General features: G+C 51.9%; 2 protein-coding genes across 3 annotated transcripts; one reads left to right on the top strand and one right to left on the bottom strand.

Moving 5' to 3' along the window:
• Nucleotides 1-332: 332 nt before the first annotated feature.
• CCNI2 (cyclin I family member 2) lies at nucleotides 333-4,639 on the top strand. 2 transcript variants are annotated; one of them, XM_009209063.4, is made up of 4 exons: nucleotides 333-915; nucleotides 1,332-1,463; nucleotides 2,344-2,457; nucleotides 3,841-4,639. In XM_009209063.4, exons 1-4 carry the CDS (start codon nucleotides 487-489, stop codon nucleotides 4,051-4,053), a joined length of 888 nt encoding a protein of 295 aa, XP_009207327.2. In that variant the 5' UTR covers nucleotides 333-486; the 3' UTR covers nucleotides 4,054-4,639. The 2 variants fall into 2 exon arrangements, with proteins under 2 accessions (XP_009207327.2, XP_009207328.2); XM_009209064.4 differs by having other exon boundaries at nucleotides 2,344-2,418.
• Nucleotides 4,640-5,003: 364 nt separating this feature from the next.
• SEPTIN8 (septin 8) lies at nucleotides 5,004-21,085 on the bottom strand (the record flags this gene model as incomplete). The annotated part of the gene is given in 10 exon segments (NM_001169035.1): nucleotides 5,004-5,169; nucleotides 14,355-14,545; nucleotides 14,689-14,821; nucleotides 15,010-15,178; nucleotides 15,357-15,453; nucleotides 16,030-16,191; nucleotides 17,248-17,434; nucleotides 17,774-17,969; nucleotides 18,959-19,079; nucleotides 21,060-21,085. Coding segments are annotated over 10 exon segments (1,448 nt in total), but the record flags the coding sequence as incomplete, so codon positions are not given.
• Nucleotides 21,086-22,795: the final 1,710 nt, after the last annotated feature.

A 22,795-nucleotide genomic window follows, 5' to 3' on the forward strand; every position in this document is an offset into this window, starting at 1 on the left:
GGAATTCCATTTCAAGCCTGTCTGAGGAGGGCGCTCTCGCTGTTCCTTTGCCTGGTCTTATGTCCCCAGGTGTGTAATATGAGGTAAGACCCAGGGTCTGCGGCCGGGAGTCCCGGCCCAAGGCGAGCGCAGTCTCCAGCCGCCCCACCCGCGGCTGGGGGCTCTGCGCAGGGAGCACGGCCGGCAGGGGGGAAGAGGCGTGCGGTAGGCAGCAGCAGGGATGGAGGGAAGGGTGGGGGTCCGCCACCCGCCTGTGCGCGCCCAGTCCTGCCGTGTCCTGGGAGCGCGCCGCGCACCTGCGGGGCGAGTGCCCAGGAAGCGCGGCCGGGTGCGCGAGGGGTAGCTCCACCGGGAGCGTTGTGGGTGGGGCTCGCCGAGCCCGCCTCCCCGCCTCCCCCGGCGGCGCCCCAGGCTGCAGTGTTGTGGGCGCTGGGTTATAAAATGCCGGGTTAAGCAGCGACTCAGACTTAGAATCCCGCTCACGACATGGCCTCGGGCGCTCGGTTCCCGCCGCAACCGTCGAGCTCAGAAGTCAGCGCAGTCCAGAGCCCAGGCGGGCGTCCAGGCGCCCGTCTGGAGGAAGCAGCCCTGGGCGTTCCTCTCCCGCGGTCTCCGGGGGTGGCCCCTCTGCCCCCGAGCACCCGGAGCAGGTGCCCTGGGACCAGCCAGCCCGGAGCGGCTTCCCTCCACGCTACGTCCGCGACAGTCCGCCTGCGGCCCCGGCGTAATACGGCCCCGGCCGGGAGAACCACAGACCCGGTCCCCGCAGCCGCCCCAGAGCAAGCTCCGCGGCCCGCTCCACAGTCCCCCAAGCCGCGCAACCTGGAAGGCGTCCTCGACGAGCGCCGGCTGCTCTGCCACTTGCAGCTGGCCCAGGACCGCGAGGCGCGCCTGTGGCGGGGCGGCAAACCCCAGGTACCCGTCCCCGCAGCGTGGCCCTCCTTGCGCGCACACGGCAGGCGGAGGTGGCCTCCACCTGCACCAGCGCTCCGATGTTCTGCACCTGGAGGCCAGGCGCTTCCCCAGGTGTGGCCCCTCACGAGAGGCACGAGGCTGGACCCACCAGCTTCTCTCTAAGAGGGCGTCTTGATAGCAGGGCCTTCGGAAGAGGGCCTGTTTGAATCAAGGAACTCGGCCTACGACGAAAAGCGGGCGCACGGGGTGGGGGTGATGGGTGAGCCGCTGCGCCAGCTGGGCGCTTACTCCCAGCGGGCCTGCAGGGGAAGGGACTTCTCACTGCCCCCCGGCACCTTAAGGAGGAGGCTCCTGCTGCTGGGGGACCAGGAGTGGCCGCTAACGACCTTCCTCGCCCCACCTGCTCTTCTTCCTAGCGGGATGAAATCTGCAATGCCTTCGAGGGAGTCGTGCTGTGGCTCCTGCGGCTTCAGAACATCTTTTACTTCTCCCAATCCACTTTTAACCTGGCCCTCACCATCTTCAGCCGCCTCCTGATTTCAGTGAAGGTAGGGAGGCCTCTGAGGGACGGTGGCAGATGGTGAAAGAAGAAACTAACCTTTGTTCCCCATTCCTGCTTGAGAGGTGAGGGGTTCCAGAGGCTCAAACCAAGGTGTATAAACTAACTTGCTTCGAGTGGTAGAGCTGGTTTTGGAACCTCTCCACATCCTACACTGGCTGTCTCAGGGTCATGTGGTCATCAGGGTCAGGGCTTGGGGAGCGTGAGAGGAAGTAGCTGGGAAAGGGCTTCCTGTGTAATGAGGTAGGATGTGCTTGTCTCGACCTGTCGAGGGCAGCTTGAGGCTAGGATGAGACTGAGTTCCCTGAGAAGGTGCCGTATTTCCCACCTCCAGTCAGTCCCGAAATGAAGGAATACTGCCCAGTCATCTGCAGTTCTGAAATCAGGAGCATCCTCATTGGTCAGATCTAAAAATGGCACTAACATTCTGTCTTGTGGAGAAATGGAGCCTTTTAAAAATGGAAAAAAGCTTATTAAAACAAATAGCTGGGCGCAATGGCTCATGCCTGTAATCCCAGCACTTTGGGAGGTCAAAGGGTGGGGTGGGGGGGGGGTGGATCACCTGAAGTCAGGAGTTCGAGACCAACCTGGCCAATATGGTGAAACCCTGTCTCTACTAAAAATACAAAAATTAGCCAGGCGTGGTGGCCCGTGCCTGTAGTCCTAGCTACTCAGGAGGCTGTGGCAGGAGAATCACTCAAAATCAGGAGGTGGAGTTTGCAGTGAGCCAAGATCATGCCACTGCACTCCAGTCTGAGCAACAGAGTGAGACTCCGTCTCAAAAAAGTATATTAAAAAAAAACAAAGATGCTTTTCAGTTTGTTTCTGGCATTCATATTCTGCTCAAATGTGTTTGTTCCATACCGCAGGTAAAAGAGAAATACCTACATTGCGCCACAATTACTTCCTTGAGGCTTGCTGCAAAAGTTAATGAAGAACAGGAGGTATGCATTCTTGGAAGTCCACACTGGGCTGCACTTCAGGTACAGGGGTGTAACATTGGAGGACTCCCGTTTCATGATAGGTCTGTGCCCTTCACGTATGGTGGATGTTCTGGAAAAGTCACCAACTTGCCAGCATCTCTGCTGTCCCTTCCATTGGCTTGTCAGACTTTGAGACCCCACAAATGAACAAGTAGAACAGCTGAACTGTCCTGGCCCACCAAACCTAGAGACCTGAACTCTTGACAGATACATATGGCCTCACTGGTTGATGCCAGATGCTACCTCTCTCTCAACAGGGGCATCTGCTGTTGAGCAAGGAAAAAGGCCTCCCAAACCATGTGACTTAACATCCACCCCAAGCAATTATGTCTAAGAAAGCTGCCTGAGACTTGAGGACTTGGCTGTGTCAATGAAGCTGGTCTTTGGGAACTCTGGGACCCCTGAGAGGGCCATGTGCTGGGGGTAAAGTACAAGGGCCCATGAGTGCTTCAGGCATGCCTGAATGGCTGAATTTCACTGTGCCATATGTTCAGGAGGAGATCATCTCCTAATACCCTTTCCAAACTTTCCTACCTCCCTCCAACTTTTCTCATTTGGGGGATGGTGAAATCACTGCCATTGCCACAGGGGTCACCCTTAGCTGATCTCTGGGTCTGATGAGGCAGGGAAGAAGTTGTGTGTCCAGTTCCAAACCTTCAATAAAAATGTTTTAAACTCCTGTTTATTAGAATAGAATTAATGCCCAAGTTGCTTTTAAAAATCAAGTGACCCTTTTTCTGGATGTTATAGTAATACTTCTGTCTATCTAAAAACATAGGATCAAGCCTTTAATATACTTAGTACTTGAATGTTTACTCATAGACAAGTCTCATTAGTCCCTCTGTGGGAAAAGCCATAGATTTTCCAGAACTGAACCACCTTCAATCAAGGTTGAAGGAAGTTTGCAGTTGTGATGCTGAAAAACCCATAGGAGGTTTTATCAATGTGTCTGTCTGGTACAGACTAGGAAGCTCAAAAGCATAGTTTTTTCTGTATGCCCAGTACCCATGGTAGGAATCAGGAATAGGGATAGGCAGAACCAGAACCCATGGCTCCTGGAAAGCTTTGGGTGAGTTCTTGCAGCTGAACAGGGGAGATGGCACAGCCCCAACCTCCAAAGCACCGTTGGGTATGAGCTAGTATGCAGTTGGGGGATCAAGACCTGGTTTCAGAGGGGGACCATGTAATGTTCACTACATAACTACCTGAGGATTTGACAGATAGCCAAGATCTGGTTTAGTATTTCTTTCAGAAGCATTTTCTGTGGCAGGCCACAGGAAGACAACTCCACTAAGGTCATGAATGCCCAGTCCCCATGGATAAGAAAACAAAAGCTACTATGACATGATGTAGGGCTTTGGCCTCTTTATTTTCTTTTTACAGTTTATTCCACAAGTAAAAGACTTCATAAAGCACTATGGCTCTGACTATTCCCCGAATGAGCTGCTAAGGATGGAGCTGGCTATTCTGGACAGACTGCACTGGGACCTCTATATTGGGACGCCGCTGGACTTCTTGACTATAGTGAGTAAGGAGGCGTTTACAGAGTCTACCCTAAACTCATTTGTGCCTTTGGAACAGCTGTTTACAACATAGGACGGCAAAGCACAGGCGTGCACACGCCCTTGCACATGCACCACAGTGAGGTGACCCACAAGGCTCACGACGTACGGGAGAGTGAAAAGGTATCTTAAATCCAACACAGTTCCACCAGACTCCCACTTCTAAAGGACATTAAATTAACTTTACAAAGATTTTTAGACGGCACTATTATGGTGAGTTTCTCTTTTAAATACACACTGCAAAAATATTTAACTTTCCATTCTATGAATACTGTACATAAATATCTGTCTGCTTTTGCTACACTTTACACACATTCACTTAGCTGTCTTTATTCACCTACGCACAATCCTTATTGAGGCTTTAGACCATATTGATCTGGCACTTAAAAAAATATCATACATTAGTTTGTATTTGTTTTAGTTGGGGGAATGATGGTCATCCTTAAGGATATGATTCTGTTAGTAAGGCAAATTATGCAATGTGGAAATCTCATGGGGTTTTGGTTTGTTATGAAGCATGAAGATTAAATTACTAAGGGCTGTTTCATTATGAAAACTGGCCACTGTTGCCAAGTTGCAGAGTTTCTTATGATAAGCAGATACAAGTAACTTTTCTGCTACCTTGGTCTTGAATAGTATGTTTCTATTTTTCAGAATGGAAACATTGTCATCTAGGTACTTTCCACTCATAACGATGATGTCACAAAGCAGACTCTTTTTTTTTTTTTTTTTTTGGTCTCTGGGGTGGAAGCTCAGCTTGGCCACAGAGTGGGCATTAAGCCTCAAGCCCCTTATGGAGCCATGGATAGGAATGAAAAGGGTTGGGCAACATTTGATGTTCCCTGATGGAAATTCAAATTGTTTGCACTGCTGGTCATTGATATATGAAAAGTATGGGGTTTTCTGTTCTAACATTAAAAACCATGGTCTCCAGTTCCATGCCCTGGTGGTCCTGAGCTGGCCCCATGTGTTGGAGCTGCTGCCTCAGAGGAATCCTTCCCTCCACGTCGCATCCCTGACCAGGCAGCTGCAGCACTGTATGGCGGGCCACCAGCTGCTGCAGTTCAAGGGCTCCACACTGGCCTTGGTCATCATCACCTTAGAGCTGGAGAGGCTCATGCCCGGTTGGTGTGCTCCTATATCTGATCTGCTAAAGAAAGCACAGGTAGACATCAACTTTGCCCCAGACCAGGCTCTGTGTTTTGCCCCTTTAGCTGATGCACTCTGACCCCAAAGGGGTACCCTTTCCCCTTGTGGCCTCTGGAAAATGTTCTGGCCATAACCCTGGAAAGAGTCTGCCCAAAGGCTAGGCTTTCCACACTTGGCCATGCCCTATGCACTTGAGATGGGACATGTGTTCTCTTCACTGGACCAATGGGGGTTGTCTCTGAGAGTGCGAGAATCTTTATCTCAATGGGAGCCCTTGTAGTCAAGAGGACTGGGGGGTCAGGGGGATGTCTGGCTTAGGAGGAAGCAACCCTGAGCTTAATACTGGGGAGCATACATTTTAAACTCCTTCACCTCTCCTTTGTACGAGTGTGTGGTACCAGGTACAGGGTACCATAAGGCAAGCATTGTCGGGGCACGAGGAGCAGGGGGGTGTGTCGGAATCCCTCAGAACAGATAGGTTAGGATGGAATGCATGGTTAAACTAATGACAACTTTACTGAGGTTGGAAATGGATGTCCCTAAGATGGTAGGATTAGTGGTCCTTAGTTGGGTGGTTGGACCTTCCTGAACTTGCTTCATGCTAACATTTTGGCACTCAATTGCCAATTTCTTAGAATGTATGATGGTTCTGCTTGAAGATGGCCACTCTATTCTAATACAGGTTGGTGATATGCAGTACAGCTGCTGCAAGGAACTTGTAATGCAGCAACTGAGAAGTTTTCAGTCATCATCCTGCACAGACAACTTTATGTCACCTGCCAACCAGCCGCTCTGCCTCCACCCTGGGGCCTTCAGAGCCTAATGTGAAACCTCCTTGCTTGGACTACCATGAGTTCTTTGGCTTGTTATTAATCCTGTAAAAAGGGAAGGTGGCTCTGGAAGAGCAACTGAGAAAAAGTTCCCAACTAAGCCCTTGGAAAAAAAATAAAGTGGGGAGGGGAAAGGCAGGCTGGGGTCAGTAGAGATCAGGGTGGTCTGATAGACCATGACCCTGCCTTCCCTTTTTCTCCTCTGGGCCTGAAGCCAGGGAGTATGAATGAATGTTCAAATGGCAGCTTGTTTTTCCTTCCTTCTACAGCAAGGGTTGGCATGGGCCCCTGAGAGCGCTGGAATATGAGACCAAGAGGCAGGCCTGGCTCAGGGCTGAAGGGTTGGGGCTAGTTCTGACCAGTTCTTGCTGCTCTACCTGCCAGAGCTGGCCAAGTCCTTCCAACTTCCCAGGCTTATCCCAAACATATATGTGGTGCTTCCAGTCCCAACTACCCTGCCTGCAACTCCTAACATGGGACAGTCTCTGCAGACACATTTACCCGACCATGGCCATGACTTATGTCTTCTTTTTACAAGGACTGGATTATAAAGTATGCTTTGTTTAATGTAACTTGAGCAAGCTTTAAGCATATCTTTCCTTTGTTACTCTTAAGCAAAGTGTTTTCAGTTATTAGTTTAACTAGAGGGATTTTGTGCTAATGAATGGGTATTATAGGCTAACACCTGTGATGGAAGGCACAGCTCTGAGTGCTTTGTTGGGATGAGCAGGTTCTGAGGCCAAGCCTGCTCCAACCACAGTGCTGCCAGGAGGAGGAGCCAGCTGCTTCTTTCAAGCTGTGCTACTACAGAGCCATTCTCTGAGCAGGGGAGTGCAGCTGACACAGATGCCAGCTGGGCTGTGTAAGTTGTGTTGGGGACATGAATGACTGAGCTACACATTCAGAGGTGGTTTATGAAGTCTTCCACTCTGAACTATGGTGGCTTTGTGTGTGTGTGTGTGTGTGTGTGTGTAAATGTGCTAAGCCATGGTGTGGGAAGGGAATGATTTACTAGGTGCAAAGTGGTCAAGGGCTAGATATACCATAATTGCCTATATTATAGAGTTAGTATACATCTCTATTTTTTCTTGACACACTTTTGCTTGCTGGAGCTTTTGTTAAAATTAAACTTTAATTGCTTCCAATCCTGTATGACTCTTATTTTGAGCTACCATGCATTTAGGCTTGCGAGAGTCAGATATATTTGGAACACTATCTCCTAGGTCATATCAAGAACTCTCCTCTACTCCAGAACCCATTTTACAGATGGAGATGCTGAGGCCATGCTGCTCACAGCTTCCAGTGGTGGCCGTGAGTGCCCTCTGCCTCCTTCCTTCCAGTGTAAGTGGGACCACAGTGCATAAGGCAGGAGGACATCCCGAGGGCCCATACCAGCTTGGGTGTCCCGGGCTTTGGGGAACTGCTGGAAGACATCTGCTGCTTAACCAGGTGGCTCTGGATGTGAGCTAGATTCCAAAAGCTGATCCAAATCAACCTCTTGGAGAAAGCAGAGGGTAGACCTGTGAGTCCCAGGACTGGGATAAGAGACAACCTTCTGCTCTGGCTTTCTGTAAATGATAGAACTCTTCTATAGGGAAGCTCACTTTTGTATTGCCAAAGTCCCACTTGTGGATTTTAAAAAGTGTTATGTGCTTTTCAAGCTTGCCTTGGGGCCCCAGATCCCATCCTATTTCCCTCTAATATTCTTTTCTGACATTAGGAACTCCTATCCCACCTCAACTCAGAGATTGGGAAATACTTCTCAGGGAGAAGTATGGATACAATCCATTTTCCTTTTGACCCCACCTATAGAAAGGCAGGGATTGGTAAAGAAAAATGGAGATGGAAAAAGCTCAGAGGCAGATGCTATGGCAGAAAGAAAGGTAGGTGGGCTCAGGGAGGAACAGGGCAGGGAGGGAGCATCATAGACCTGTCTTAAACTTGTCCAAACAGTGCATCCCTGAAATGAAGGAGCCAAGTCATTTGATGATGTTTCCACCACCTAGGAGACTCTCCTCCCCCTGGCTTCCTGGAAAGTCTCTGTCCTTCAAAAGTTGGTGAATACTTTGCCTCCTTGCTGCCTGCCTTCCCACAAGTAGAGCTGAGCTATGCCTGCATTAGGGATGTGTTCATACCACTCTTCCTGCAGGGATCTCCATTTTCTCATTTTGGTCTTCCCAAATCTACCTGGTGCTCAATGGAGAAAGCTCCTTTAAAAAGAAACCCACGTACTTTTTACCACCTTTCAACCACCAGTCTGCTCTTCCTCAGCCAAACTTTTGCCTGTCCTCTAGGGCTATCTACCTCTAAAAAACAGTCTCAGGTCCACCAGCCCACATCATCAGGCTGTGTACTTTAACCTGGCCACACTTCCACTACTCTTCCATCATTCCATTGAGATGCCAAGGAGCAGCTGTAGGCTCAGGAATTAAGGGTACAGATTACCAGCGTTCAAATCTCAACTTCTCTAGTTACTTGCCGTGTAACCTTGGGTAATTACTTAAACCTCTGTGTTTCAGCTATAAAATGGGGATGAATGGTCCCTAATCATAGGATTAGGATGAGGATTAGAGGAGTTAATGCATGTAATGTGGTTCTGAGCAGTTCTGACACTCAAATATTAGCAGTCCTATGGGAAGCCTTTTTGCTAAGGAGGAATGCTCCTTGAGGGCAGGAGCCCCTTTTCTCATGTCCTGCCCCCAGCTGTCCAATAAAGATTCGTGGACCACAGACTGCACCTTTACCTTTCTGTGACTTTCCTGTGACTCTTCTTCCCTCCATCCCCCACCTATCCAAGAGCTTTTCACAGATGCCTGTAGCAGGGTTTCCTATTAAAACAATTCCTGCGGAAGTAGATCAACCTCCACAAAATTCAAAGAACAGACAAGCTGTATTTTACCACAGTTGTAGCAGATTAATGGGCTCAGGAAACTTGTTAAATCAGAAAAGCTACTGCCCAAAAAAGACACCACAAAAACTCAAAATAAATGCAAAATTTAATGAAAAAAAATGAGTACAAAGTGAATGGAAAAGAACAAAAACAGTCAATGAATGCAGGAGTAAATGAATTAACACGTGAAGCAATTTTAGAAAAGCATGTTAACAGACTAGCAAGCCACACGCGGGCCTCGTATCCATGAGCCCCACTTAACAGGGAGCCCACATTTAGACATACACAAACATATATGCAGTCAGTATGCACAATTACAAACCACCTAGATCAGGTTACCCACAACCAGAAAGACCATATATCCCCATTGGCCTGGGACAGGTCTGGTTTATGCCTGTTGATCTGGTGTAATTAATAGCATCCCCTTTCTCTCTTAATAGTCCCAGTTTGGACAACAAATTATATGGTGATTCTTCTACCCCAAACAAACATGGTTTATGAAAGACATGAGAGTAAATGCCAACATGATCCTGTAAGACAGCCCTATTAACACCAACAAATGACAATGAGAAAAAGAAGGGTGAATGAGACCCTGCAGACGGGGTCACATTCTATGAGAGCTAACTTATTAAACAGTGGCAAGTTTTAAGCTCACTTTATGCACCAAGGTTTAATTTGGTCTCAGCTAAAAATGACAAAATTCTAAACACAAACAGCAGGGGGAGAGGTGCAGTGAGGCTTGCTAGAGGGACCTGTGGAGGCAGCTCAGACTTGAGAAAACGCGTCTGTCAAGTGTCCCTGAAGATACTGGGAAAGCTTAGGCCCACAGGCAGGCAGCCAGCCACGAGTATGGCCTTTCAGTATACCTAGGGTGCAACCCGCAGGCCACAATGGACGAATGGCCAAATCTGCACACTCCAGAGTCCCAGGTTGGCCCATGAACCAGGAATTCTCATTTCTTATGTATCCAATGAACCTGCTGGGTCACCAGGCCTCATCTTCAGAAATATGTTAGCTCAAAGAGGCTATCTTAAAGGTCATGCTCTGACCCAACTGCATACACTTTCAGACATAAAATTACCCTAGAGATGAGCCACTGGCAGCCCACACTTGCCATGGATATATGCCAGTTTACCTTTTTAGATACCCTCACTGAAGCATCAGTTTTCAGTTGCAACCAGATGTGGACTTATTGTGAAGCTAATGAACCTTAATCTTCAGGGCCCCTTCCAAGACCCTGTACCTAATTTTATATTAACATTGTTTTTCTTAAAGAAGTCTGTCTAAATAATTCAAGCTTTCAGCCCCACAAAATTTAGATCCACCCCGGTCATAGCATAAAAACTTGGAGAATTGTCACTAGAACCTGCTCTGCTGCTGAAGCATGGAGCCCCTCACAGGTAAACGCTGCCTCTTCCTGGCCGTGCCTCAGTGGACGCACACAGCTCGCCCCTCCACCTCTCCCTGAGCAGAACATCATCTCAGGAAGGCAGGAGGAAGCCACGACTTGGTCCTGGAAATCACTAATGCAAGCCAGGCAGAAAGTGGGAAATGGTCATGAGAAAGAAGACAGGGGCATGAAAAGCGAACTACCAACTCCACAATAAATTAGCACGGCTTCCTGAGGCTTCCAGCCAGGGAGTGTGCTAGACTGTGAGCTCCTTGAGGGGAGCGTTGTGCATTCCTCTGGGTAGCTCCAGTGCCCAGCACAGTGCTTCAACATTAAAACTACCCTTCCTTTCGTCAAGTCATTTTCCATCTCCCATTTTACCAGGCCATATTCTCAACACTGACATTCTCGGTGGCTTGTAAACCAACAGGAGCATAGAAGAATCAAAGCTGCTAGTACTTCCTTAAAATGTTCCCCTTTAGAGTGCAGTTGAAGGGGAAAGCTCCTTTGCTGCTCATTTTTCCCTCATTGTCTGTATACATCAGACACCTTCATCTCTTCACCCAGCCAGGAAAGAAGCAATGACTTTGAGGTAACAACCTTTTCCCACTGAGTACTCTTTGCATTTGGAATATGCAGGATTTGCTTGGGAGTCTTAATTGGAGTCAAACACTTAACACACACACGGAGTTGGTCCCTGTTTACAGGTAGCACCTCTGGGGCACAGACAACTGCTTTAGGCTGCTGTTCCATTTACATTCACAGTAAAAACGCTGGACATGGTCTTGTTCATGTTCCAATTCCATCCACAAAGAAATGCCAAACACTGTCATTACAGGAAGTTTATTACCCACCTCTCCCTGTATATGATAGGCATACTTTATACATAAGAAAGGTTTAGCGGTATTTTTTAGTTTTTAAAAATCAGGAAATCTGTGTTACTTATGAAAATAATGGGAGAGGATATTATTTGTCTTGATGCTGGTGCCAAAATAAATATTTAGAAGTGTTTTAAAGTTATTAAAATTAAGCTCTAGGTTAGAAAAATTAAAATGAGGGGAACTGGGTGAATTTTGCAGCATGTATACCAGACCACGCAGCTGCACCTAGGGCACCACGTGAGTTGCCATCTCCACGCTGAACTATTAGGCCTAGCATCCCGGCTGGGGCCTTCGCTGGAGCGGCACATAACAGCTCCATCAGGGAATAGTGACACTGTAAATGGAAGACCAGCCACTGGCTCTGAAAAAAATAAACCTCGTCAGTTTTGGATTCCAGCATTCCTGGCTTTTACGTGTTTGCATAGAGAGGGGTGGCCCGCCAGGCCTGGGGCAGCCTGGGGCCAGGGTCGGGTAGGGGAAAGCAAGGCTGTAAACACTGGAGTCTGTACCAGCTCCCAGTCCGTCCTCACACCATGTTATGGGAGAAGGGTCACAAGGTGTAACTCAAGCAACTTAACACATGAAAGTCTAAAGTCCACTCTTGACATGTAAGTCTGTGCGTGCGTTAACTGAAAAATAAAAATAAAACAAACAAAACAAAAATAGACACATTAAAAGATATGCAGACCAAATCAAACAGAAGCAAAAGACAGCAAGATGGACACTGCAAAAGGGCAGTCAGTTTGGCATTTGTGACGAGCAAAGCAGAGAATTCACTTCCGTTTGTGGCGTCCTAGGCTGAGGGTCAAGATCTGATTCAGAAGTAATTTTGCAAAAAAATTGGATTCAAATTTAAAGAGTAAGTATAACCAATCAAAACCACTCAAATAAATGGTCATGAAAAACACCCCTGCCCCCATTCCAAAAATGCACTCCCGACTCACACTAGTCCCTTGACCAGGGCGGCAGGAAACAGTATTCCCAGTCACCCCCCCTACCCCACTCTTGGCCTCCACAGGGCCGTCATGGGAAGAGAGTTTTCTCTCCCAGGGACCAAACTGACTGAAGCTTTCTAGCAGGTCCAGAAAACAGGAAAGACCTGTTTTCCAGGCCCAGGCCTAGAGAACATATCATGGAGCCCTGGCCACATAGGAAAAGCAGGGAGACCAGACACTAGTGACAAGCCCCCACCCCGAGGGCTGTGCTGGTGTCCTTTCAGCCTGCCTGCACCCATCTTCACTGGCCCTCACACCCTGAGCTGGCCACAGACCCTTGTCTGCAGTTTCTGAGTGGTTTCTCCATAGCTTTTTTCCTAGGGAATCCCGGCTATCTTTTCTTTAACAAGATGGCAGGAAGCAGAGCAAAGTCACTTTGGGTGCCAGCATCTGGGTCATAGACTTCCACCCCCTCCCAGGAAAATCCTGATTTCTAAGCTGCCAGCTTGAAATCTACACAGGTTCCAACTCGCAGAGCCCCAACGCTCACCAAGCTGAAAGATGGGCGTGGGAGCGGGGCTGGAAGCAAATGCAGAGCAGAGGGGAAATTCACGGCTGAGGGGAGTGTGGGGCTGGGGTCCTCCCTGGGGACAGGTAGGGGCACATCTGTCCCAGCACTGTCAGCTGGGGTAGGGCCACCAGGCATCGGGATGAGGGAGACTACAAAAAGGAAGAGGGTCTGTCCTGAAGCAGAGGACAGACCCTAGGAGTGAGAATTGGCAACCAGTTCTGAAATGCCTGGTTCTGTCCCCATTTCCTCCAGCAAGAAGTCCTTTGAGTTTTTTTTCCTTGGTATGTGTTTGTGTGCCTCTGTGCATGTGTGTACTGTGTGCTGGTAGATATGTGCCTGAGACTGTGTATGTGAGATGGGACAGGAGAGAAAGACAGTGTGTGTGCACATGTGTATGCACATGTGGTTAGGAAATGCCATATTGGGGGTGGGGCGGGGGTGGGGCAGGGGCAGGGCTAACACCAAAAGCAACAGCCCAGGGCCACAGCTAACTATGCACTTCATGGCCCTAATGGCTAGGCTTCATTGCCACCAAGGAAGGAAGGGCCTGCGCATATACATCCCCAAATATCCCAGGAGGAAATGGATCCCAAGAATGAGGGCCAGGATGGGTTCACCTACTTAGTTCCTAGGTTGGCAAGAGAAAGATGGCACCCAAGATAGGCCAGGGCAGGGAGAAGGAGGGATGTATGAAATCCCCATAGTGTGACGTGGCATGGCTGTGAATGAGATGGGTGGGCGAGGGAGAGCCCCAGAAGCCAGAACATCTGGACTCCAGCTAAGTGTGTGGAAACAGGTTATGGATTGCCAGGGAGAAGTGACTCAGAGTTGTCCCCACCTGGCCACCCCACTGACTGCACTCCTGGTGCTGAGAAAGGCCTCCCTGCCATCCAGTCTTTCTCTCCTCTCTGCACTCTGCAGGAACAACTCCAGCCTCTACTTGAGGGGCAGCTCCTCCCCCCAAAAGAAACCACAGAGGCCCTGTGGGAAGCTGCTTTCCTCCCTTTAGCGCTGCGGACCCTTCAGAACAGCAGTGTGGTGACCACAGTGTCCAGGAGCCTGGTGTTGGCTGGCGCGAGTGCCCACAGTTCTCCGTCACCACCTGCCAGCCAATATGGGCCCCACACCACTGCCCCACAGACTGAGGAGGGATGCGCCACAGCTGTCCAAGCAGAAACCACTGCGGCTTTTGGAATCTGGTCAGCTGGAGATGCTGACATTGCCAGGTCCTGTGCCTCCTCTGGCCTGAAAGACCATTCCCAGCATTCCCAGAGCCCTGCAGCTCTGCCCTTTCCAGGCTGCTCCTCGCCCGTGCAGCCCCACCTTCACCACGCTGCAGCAGGGCCACAGCTGCCAAGGGGGCTACAGGAGAGCGAATGGGTGAGCAAGAAATGGTGGCGGGGTTGGGGGGGAAGAGGAGGAAGGGGGAAGAGGAGGAGAGAAAAAGGGAGAGGGAGGGGTAGCACAAGATTGCCTGTGCAAGCAAGAGTGCATGACTATGAGAGCGATCCAGACCGCGAGACACTGGATCACTAGTGAAGGAAAAAGAAAGGCAACCAAGAAAGCTGGGGAGAGAGCCACTGAAGATGAGGGAAAACGAAACAGGAAAGGGGCAAGAGAGGGCGGGAGAAGAGCGAGAAGGGAGGTGAGGGACAAGAACGAAAGGAAGAGCCGTGGCCTGCCACCTACTTCTTCTTGTCCTTGTCCTTCCTCAGGGGCTGCTGCGAGGTGGCGTGCAAGGCCTGCGACTGCAGGGCCTCCACCGCAGCCTTCCGGCGATTGAAGGCGTTGGTCTCCTCCTCCAGTTCCCGGCGTTTTTCCTCCACCTTGCGCTTCTCCTCCTGGTGGACCCGCTTCAGGTGCTCAAACTTCTCATGGAGCTGGCAGCAGAAAGGGGACAGAAGATGGGAGGAGCAAGAAGAGGAGGGCTTGAGCCTGGGCTGGGAAGGCACCCCCACCTCTACCCTCAGCCAGGCCTTCCCTCCCTCAGCATCCCCACCCCAGCCCCCAGCCTGGCACATACCTCCCTTTCCTTCTCCTTCAGCTCCAGCTCTGTCTCCTTCACTTTGTTGACAAACATCTGCCTCATCTCTTCCTCCTTCCTCTGCAGCTCACTCAGGAATTCCTTCCTCTTGGCCTCATATGTCTCTTGTAGGCTGTGGAGACCCACAGAAAAGAGGCCAAGGATGGGATTATGGAGGAATGGGGTAGGGCAGAGCCAGAGAAATAGAATCACATGGGCACAAGGGGTAAGAGGATGGTGGGGTCCCCCAGGGAACAGATGCCAGGATGGTGTGTCTGGCCACAGCTGTGAAGACAGGCTCACTCTGGCTCAGGCTGTCACCTGAAGGGCTGGCTGTCACCATCGCTGTCCTGGAAGCCCATCTCCTCCAACTTGCAGCGCCGGTAGAGCTCGTAGTGCCGGCTGTGGGTCTGCTCGCGGAGGTCTTCCATGTTCACCCGGATCAACATTTCCCGCAGCTTCACGAAGTCGCAGTGATTCTCATTCTCCACTGAAAGCAGAGGGCCAGTGGGGTATTAGGCAGGCATGCAGACGGGCAGACTCCAGAGTCAGGGTGGGCACACAGGTGCGCATGAGGAGGAAACAGCACAGGGTACTACAGGCAGCAGGGCAGGCCAGGGGACACAGTTCTACCCCCAGCTGGGGATGTACTTCCCATCCACACTCACCCTGCACCACTCCCCAGGGGTACTGCCGTGCTCGGACCAGCTTGTTCCCCACCTTCACCTCCTCGGTGCTGCCCACTACGGCGAAGGGCAGATGTGCCTGGAAAGGGGCCCAGGTATGAGTTGACACAGGCTAATGGCAGACTCTCCCTCCCTGCCCTTGGGTCCTAGGGAGGGGCAGCCAGACCTGAACAAAGGCTCCAGGGCCAGATGCTTGCTTCCTGGCTCTCTTCTTGAGAAATGTCCCAGAACTCCAAACAGGGGAGTGGGCTGAACCCTCAACCCCCTCCCTGGTGCTCCTGATTCTCCAGGCTGTTCTTTCAGCCCTCAGGCCTCCCAGGGACCATTAGAGCTCCCTGAAAGGACCTGTGAGCCTGGCTCCCTTCCAGGTTCCCAAACCCTTAAGCCTGCTCAACTCCTTCCGTTTCCAGGCTCCTCCATGAGTCCAGATCTTATGACACCCAAACCTGGGGTCCTCAGTATAGGCCCACTATCAGATTCCTCCTGTCCCCTGCCCACAGATGTAGGACTGGCCAGCTCCAGATGCCCACCCTTCTGTCCTGGAGAAGCTAAGGCTGGAATCCTGGGGAACAAGAGTCTCCTGGGGCTGTGTCAGATCTGTGCCGGCTCCTCGCCCTCTGGCCCCAGGGCCCTGAGGCCCTCGCCCAACGCTCACATTCATGACTGCGTTAATCTCTGCAACAGCCTCGTCATCCGTGGGAAACTGGTAGATCTGGACCCCGTTGCTGACCAGCTCGCCCATGATCTTGATCTTGAACTTGTGGAGCTCGCTCTTGGAGATGGTGTCAGCCTTGGCGATGATGGGAATAATGTTCACCTGCCAGGATCAGGGGAGAGGACAGCAGGCTGGTTGGCTCTTTTGAGCAATGGTTCCCATGCCATGGCTAGCCATGCCCAGGCCATATCCCTGGGCAGGGGGAAGGAGGCCAGAGAGATGGAGCCACTCCCACAGGCAGCCGTGGTGCAAACCCAGCCACCTGTGGCCATTCTGATGGGTTTCAACAATTGTCTGCAGTGCTTCTTACAGCCCTGGTTCCCCCAAATCACCATCCAGCCCCAAAACTGGTCCCCCTAGGCATACCCAGCTTTGCCCCAGAATCCTCTGAAGGTCCTAATTGGCCTGGGGCCTGACAGAAGGAGTGGTCGGGGGCTGTGCTCCCCACTAAGCAGGTAAAAGGACCCATCAGCAGTAGCCATAAGAAGATCCCAAAATCTCCCACACCCAGGCTATCCCGTTTTTCACAATAAAAATGAACTCCTGAGATGGGAAGGCAGTCACGTGAGAGCTGACAAGGGATGTGGGGCCACATGCCCTTCAAAATGCACAGCTCTTCTAGCCCTTCCCATAAAGCTGCCTCTCTTCTCTACCCCTACAGTACCCAGCCCTCGTTCACATCGCAATTCTGGGCCTTAACTCTCCTCTCCCTGATGGGCTCAGAAGGAACTAAAGGACACTTATATCAGGGAGGAAGGGGGAAGTGAAGGGAGAAGCTAGAAATTAGGAATTGAGAGATAGAAAATGAGCAGAGAAGAGGCTGAGATGGGAAGGGAGGTTCCCTGGGGTGAAGGGCAACAAACACTATTGGGAGCGGGAGAGGCAGCAGGGCTGAGAATGACAATGATTCAGCTGCAAGCAAGGGGCTCAGGGTCAGACCCAGGGCACAGGACTCTGGAGAAAGAGCCCAGAGCAATGGGGGCCACTGGAGCAGGAGGGACAGACGCAAGACAGAGAGAGGACCAAGCCAATAGGGGGCCATCCACAAGCCACCGACTAGATCCCTGAGGACCATGGTGGACAGGCATGAGGCAGCCACCACATCGCATTGCAGCAGAAGACTATGGAGCCTGTGACAGCGGGTGGGGACAGGGATACCTTGCTATCTAGTTTCTTCATGGTCACCAGATCCAGGGACTTCAGGGAGTGCCCCGTGGGCGTGATGAAGTAGAGGCAAACGTGGATCCTTGTGTCATGGTAGTCGAAGAGCGAGCGGCGGATCTTCAGCTCCTCCTGCAGATAATTTTCAAACTGCGCATCGATGTAGTCAACTATGGGCCTGTAACTACAGACAGCTCCATCACCCAGGAGGCTGCCAGCTGAGATCAGGGGCTTGGGGCTTGGGGCTTGGGGGACTCAGGGCTCGGGGCCAAGCCAGGCTGCCCCCTGGCCTTTTCTTTCTGGGAACAGCTTCTGCCCGAGGATCCCTGACTGGATACAGGCAGCTGACCCCTTCTCCAGACACCTAAAGGAGTAACTGGTCTGTTGGTGACCACAGAGCCTCAGATACTCCCCAAGAGGCACTCCCTGGCCCCCTGCAGTGTGAGGGCTGGGCTACTGGTATGGGGACCAATGTAGGTGGGGTGGGAAGAGGCTAGGTGGGGCCGCCCTTCCCGCCTCTTGCCTCTCATCCTTATTGATCTGATCCCCAAAGCCCACGGCATCCACAATGGTCAGCTTGAGCTGCACGTTGCTCTCCTGGAGGTCGTAGGTCTGGGGCCGCAGGCGCACGCATGCCTCATGGTGACTGGCTTCCTCAGTCTCGAAGGTCGTGTTGAAGAGCGTGTTCATCAGTGTAGATTTGCCAATGCCAGTCTCCCCTGGGCAGTGAGCACAGGAGGGGAACAAGTGGGTGTCACAGGCTGGAACTGGGGCTGTCTTTGGCTGGTGGCCAGGCCAGGCAGGGCTCAGGCATCCATGGCCCCTGGACAAGAGAAAGGGGCAGGCCGCCCACCTCCATCCCTCATCACCCCCATTCCCCAGGAACTATCTTTTCCTGTGGCCTCAGAAATAACCTGTGGAAGGAAGAGCCAAAAGGTGGACTTGGACAGAAGACATAGCTGTGTGTGATGTGTGATGTGTTCCCTCAAGGAGCAGGGAAGAGGCAGAGCCGTGCGGCTGGGTAGACACCACTGCAGACCCAGTCACCTCACACATAACCTGCTGTACACAACACCCTTCCCAGGACCAGGGTGGTCACGGGACCAGGAGGGCCAGGGTCTAAAGCCACCAGTGGCTCAACCCATGCGCCCTGGACAGCCCTAGCTCCACATGGCTTTAGCTGGGGGAACCCAGGATGGGCTGCTTCCTGAAGGGCACCTGCAGAGGGACCAGCAGAGCACTTTGTACCCTTCTGGGACTCCCAGGGAACCTCTGAGAGCCTCTCTGCTTGGGGCTGTATTTGTTCATATGCGTGCCGGAGCACTTACCACAGGATATGGTGATGGGGGCAGAGCTGTTTACCATAACGTCCTTGACACAGGGTAGGAAGCAGTAAATGAATACATGTTTTTTAAATGAACAAACAAATGAATAAATGAACCTAAATCTCTGTGATAAACACCCACAGTTTACAAACCACTTTCATGTGCCCGATCCAGTTTACTCTTCCTGACAACGCTGTGCCAGGCCCTGGCTCTAACTCCATCCTTGACCTTGGCAGAGACACCAACCAAATCCTCATCCTGACACCCCCAAAGTTTCGCTCTGCCTGGGAAGCCCCCTCGTAGCCCAACAGGGGGCCAGAAGCACCCCCTTTCCCAGGAGGTTCTCACCCACCCTCTGTCTAAGGCCAGGCCCTGACACTCACCCACACAGAGGATGTTGAAGCTGAAGCCCTGAGTGACCGACTTGCTGACCAGCTGGTCGGGGAGGCTGTCAAAACCCACATGGCCGCCCAGGGAGAGGCTCCGGGGCTCTGGCTCTGCATTCTGCCAAGAGAGAAATAAAACAAGACATAAGCCCACTGGAGAAGAAAGGTCAAGGCTGCGGGGGCGGGCGCTAATTCTGAGTTAAAACAGCGAAGCAGCCCCGCCCGATGTCTGAATTCTCAACAAATCTCAGTCACACCCTGAGTACACCCAAGCCAAGTTTCCCAAGCCAACTCCAGGCCAAGTTTCCCCAGAGGGAGCCTGATGCCCCCAGGGGGAAAGGCCCTTCCACTCTGTGACTTTGCTTCCCCTGGGATGGCCAGGGATGCCTGGCCTGAGGGCTCCATCTCTCCTGGCGTAGGTGGCCCCAGGGGCTGTGGCTGCTACCCATAAGGGCCCACCTGTTTTCCTACTCAGCAGGACGCCCCAGATGCTCCCAGAGGCCCAGATTACAAAGTGCATCTGTTCCTGCAGCCAGCTCTGAGGAGACGGGGGATGCTGCCCCTGCCTAGTCCTCCCAGGCCCTCCCACTGAGGCAGGACTCAAGCAGGGGCAGGTCTGGTCTGACCCCCTCACACGCGTGCTCCCTCAGAGGGGCCTCCTGTATCAGCTGGGCTCGTGGCCCTCCATGCTCACCACTGCTCCTCACACACCCACGTGTGGGACTCATGCATGGACCCTGCTAAAGGAGCCGGCCCTCACTCAGACAACCCCCCACTGGGGCTCAGGGGTGGGTTCCAAAGGGATCGAGACTCTGAGGCCTCCTCCCTTCTGCCTCAGTGGTGTTCTCTAGAGATCCCCAGCTCCTGGCTCCTGACTCCTGCCACCGTCCCACCCCTATCTCAGTCCTGCTTGTCTAGACAGAAGGTTCCAGGTGAGAATGTGGAGGCCTGGCCTTAGCAGAGAGCTGGGCGGCAGGCCCTGGGTGAGCTGGGGCCACTGGAGCCGGCCCAGCGCTCTATAAAAGGAAACCACAAGGACCTGAAGCAGAGGGTCATGGTCACACTCCATCTTGTGTGGCTGGTTTCTCTGACTCCCTGGAATGGGGTAAAATGCTGCCCGAGGGAAGGTTCCCAGGCTCAGCCCCTCTGAAGGGCAGACCTTAGATAGCTCCATGTTGTGCAGAATCCTGCCTCCTCCATTCCTGAGCCCCACTGCCCTGAGACAGCTAGAAAGAGGAAGGAGAGGAAAGGAAGGAGAGAAGGAGAGGAAAGGGCAGCGGATTCAGAGTTTCTCCTGCCCATAGCCACGGGGCGGGGAAGCAGGTCCAGCTGAGGACAGCCCAGGAGATAGGGCCGGTGGCAGATGTGGATACAGGCTCAGGGTCAGGAATGGATGGCCCTGGCTCCTGCCCTGCAAAGGCATCTCTTCAGCACCCGAGCAGCTGACCTTCGCTGCAGCCCACTGCCTTGGCCTGAACCCCTCTGGCCATCCTTCCTTCCCAACCATAGAACCTTGGCACTCAAAGCCAACCTTCTCCACTATTGATGTCTACCTCCCCACGGCAGCCTTGCATCAGTGACTCCCAAGTGTGGGTGCTGGCAACCTAGACCCCACATGGCCCCTCTGGGCAGTTGTACCATCCCCTCGAACAAGTCAGGGCTAACCCTCAACCTGCTCTCTCCCATTCAACAGAGCCTCTTTTCTTATAGCTGACCCTTTCTCCCCATCACCTAGTCCCAAAGCATCATGTCCCAATCTCCCCACTCAAGCCCAGGTCTCCTTAGGGCTGCAAACATAATTGGACAAGGAGGTCCCAAAGGCAGCTTCTTCTCATTGGTGCCCACATAAAAGTAGTTAATGAAGCCTAGGAGGTGCTGGGTCAGGTCCAAACCCCTTAGCATGGCGTTCCAGGCCTTCCTCACTGGCCTGGTTCCAGCCTAACTGGTAACTCTGAGCTCCCCTTTCAAACTCTACCCCTCCCCTGGGCTCTACAGCTAACTCTACCTTTTCCTTGGCACCCACTCTCACCTGGCCCCCAAGCACTTACATTCCAGACCCCTCACTTGCCAGTTATCCTGTTTCCTAGTACTACTGGTTATCCTTTTTTAATGCATCTTGATTCTCTACCTATTCTATAAGCTTCTCGATGTTGGCTGCTGGTTGGGGAGGTCAGGTTTTCTTTTCTTCCCTCCCTCCCATTATTATGCCCAACATGCTGGACAACGCTACCATTTACAAGTTACTGAACACGGCCTCCAACTGCTACGGCATCGGGGCACCTGCCCACCTTACACAGGGCTTCATTATTTAGTCTCTGTTCCACCTCCTTATGGCAGCTTGAGGATCAAATGGAGGACACAACAGTTAGTCTAGAGCTTTTTTCTTTTCAGGCAAGACTGAAAATCTCCAAAATTTAAGGCGTGCTATGCTTGCAGAGAAGGCTATGTGTTTATTCATCCTCTTCTTCCAAGGGGTGACACAATCAGGATGCAATCCAACATCCTGTAGTCTGCCGCCAAACCCCACCAAGTCAGCTGTGTCTGGAAACCACACACACACACACACACACACACACACACACACACACACACGGACGCAGAGCACTTACTGAGAAGCAGAGGCCATTCCATTCCTGTTTTCCCCCACTTTCTTACAGGTCTAGGCTCCAGAGGCTAAGTGTAGCACTGGGGATTGTTGGGGCGGGTCTCACATAAACCACCTGTCCACGCACAGCAACTGCAGAGTGGCCTCCCCTCACACAGCTCGACTCTTTCTGTGGAAGTGTGGGGTACAGGGAGGTCATCATCCCTAAGTTGTTGCCCAGACTACACTCTGTTATTGCAGGGGCCACACATCTGGGGCAATATCTGTTTAGGAGCCCCAGGGAACAGTCAGGGGTATGAGTCTATGGAGCATGCATGTACACACACGTACACACACAGAATGGCCACTGGCCCTGATGGAGACAGTGTTGTTACCTTGTCCCAGGAGACTGATCTGACCTCCAGGCTTTACCAAGGGGTAACTCTCACTAATGCCAACTCCCTGATCATAGATTTGGCATCGACACGTGATCTAAGTTGCATTACTTGCTCCAGGGTGCCTGCCCCAGGCATCTCTACCAACCTGAGTGGGGTTACAACCTAGGAGGAACCAGCAGCCTCTGAAGGACCTCCTGCACATCTCAGCTACCATGACTCAGAAATAGTCAGGTCTCCCAGTGGCTACCAGAACTGCAATTTGGTGGGTAAGACCACAGCTCCAACTCCTGGGGTGGGAGCCCATCAGCATGATCCCATGATTGGTGCAGGTACAGGCAAGTGACACAGGTTGAGCCTTTATGACCATCTTGAAACCATTAGGGGAGCTAGCCTAAGGCTTCAGTCCACTCACAGGATGGCAGAGCCAAGACAATCACAGAGAAGAGAGGAAGCCAGTGTCTGCCCTATCTCTGGGCTTTTCTCCTTACCCCTGGCCATATCCTCTTTATCACTGAGGCTAGTTGACTGGTATTGTCTATTACTTGCAACTGAAATATCTTCAGTGCCATAGGATCCAAAGTAAAACTCTTTGGATGCAGAGGAATAGGGAGAAAGCAAGGACAGCCAGGAAAGGAGGGACAGTGTGGAAGGTAAAACAGCTCAGTGTTCACAACCAAAGGAAGGAATGGATGTCTGAGATGATACCAACACCTCACTGAGGACCACCTTATGTGAACTAAGCCGTGATTTACACCCAGGCTCTCATTTAGTCCTTCCTCACTGTGGATGACAGACTCCACGATTATCCCCATGTTAAAGGGGAGGAAACCGAAGCACACAGAAGCTAGGGAA

The sequence above is a fragment of the Papio anubis genome, chromosome 5 (genome assembly GCF_008728515.1).
Source record: "Papio anubis isolate 15944 chromosome 5, Panubis1.0, whole genome shotgun sequence".
In the NCBI taxonomy this organism is placed as follows: Eukaryota; Metazoa; Chordata; class Mammalia; order Primates; family Cercopithecidae; genus Papio; species Papio anubis.

Excerpts from the sequence above, each read along its gene's own strand:
- CCNI2 (XM_009209063.4), top strand. The coding sequence starts at position 487 with ATGGCCTCGGGCGCTCGGTTCCCGCCGCAACCGTCGAGCTCAGAAGTC. Across the intron at positions 916-1,331 it reads GGCGGGGCGGCAAACCCCAG|CGGGATGAAATCTGCAATGC; the intron begins GTACCCGTCCCC and ends TCTTCTTCCTAG. Across the intron at positions 2,458-3,840 it reads CACACTGGGCTGCACTTCAG|TTTATTCCACAAGTAAAAGA; the intron begins GTACAGGGGTGT and ends TTCTTTTTACAG.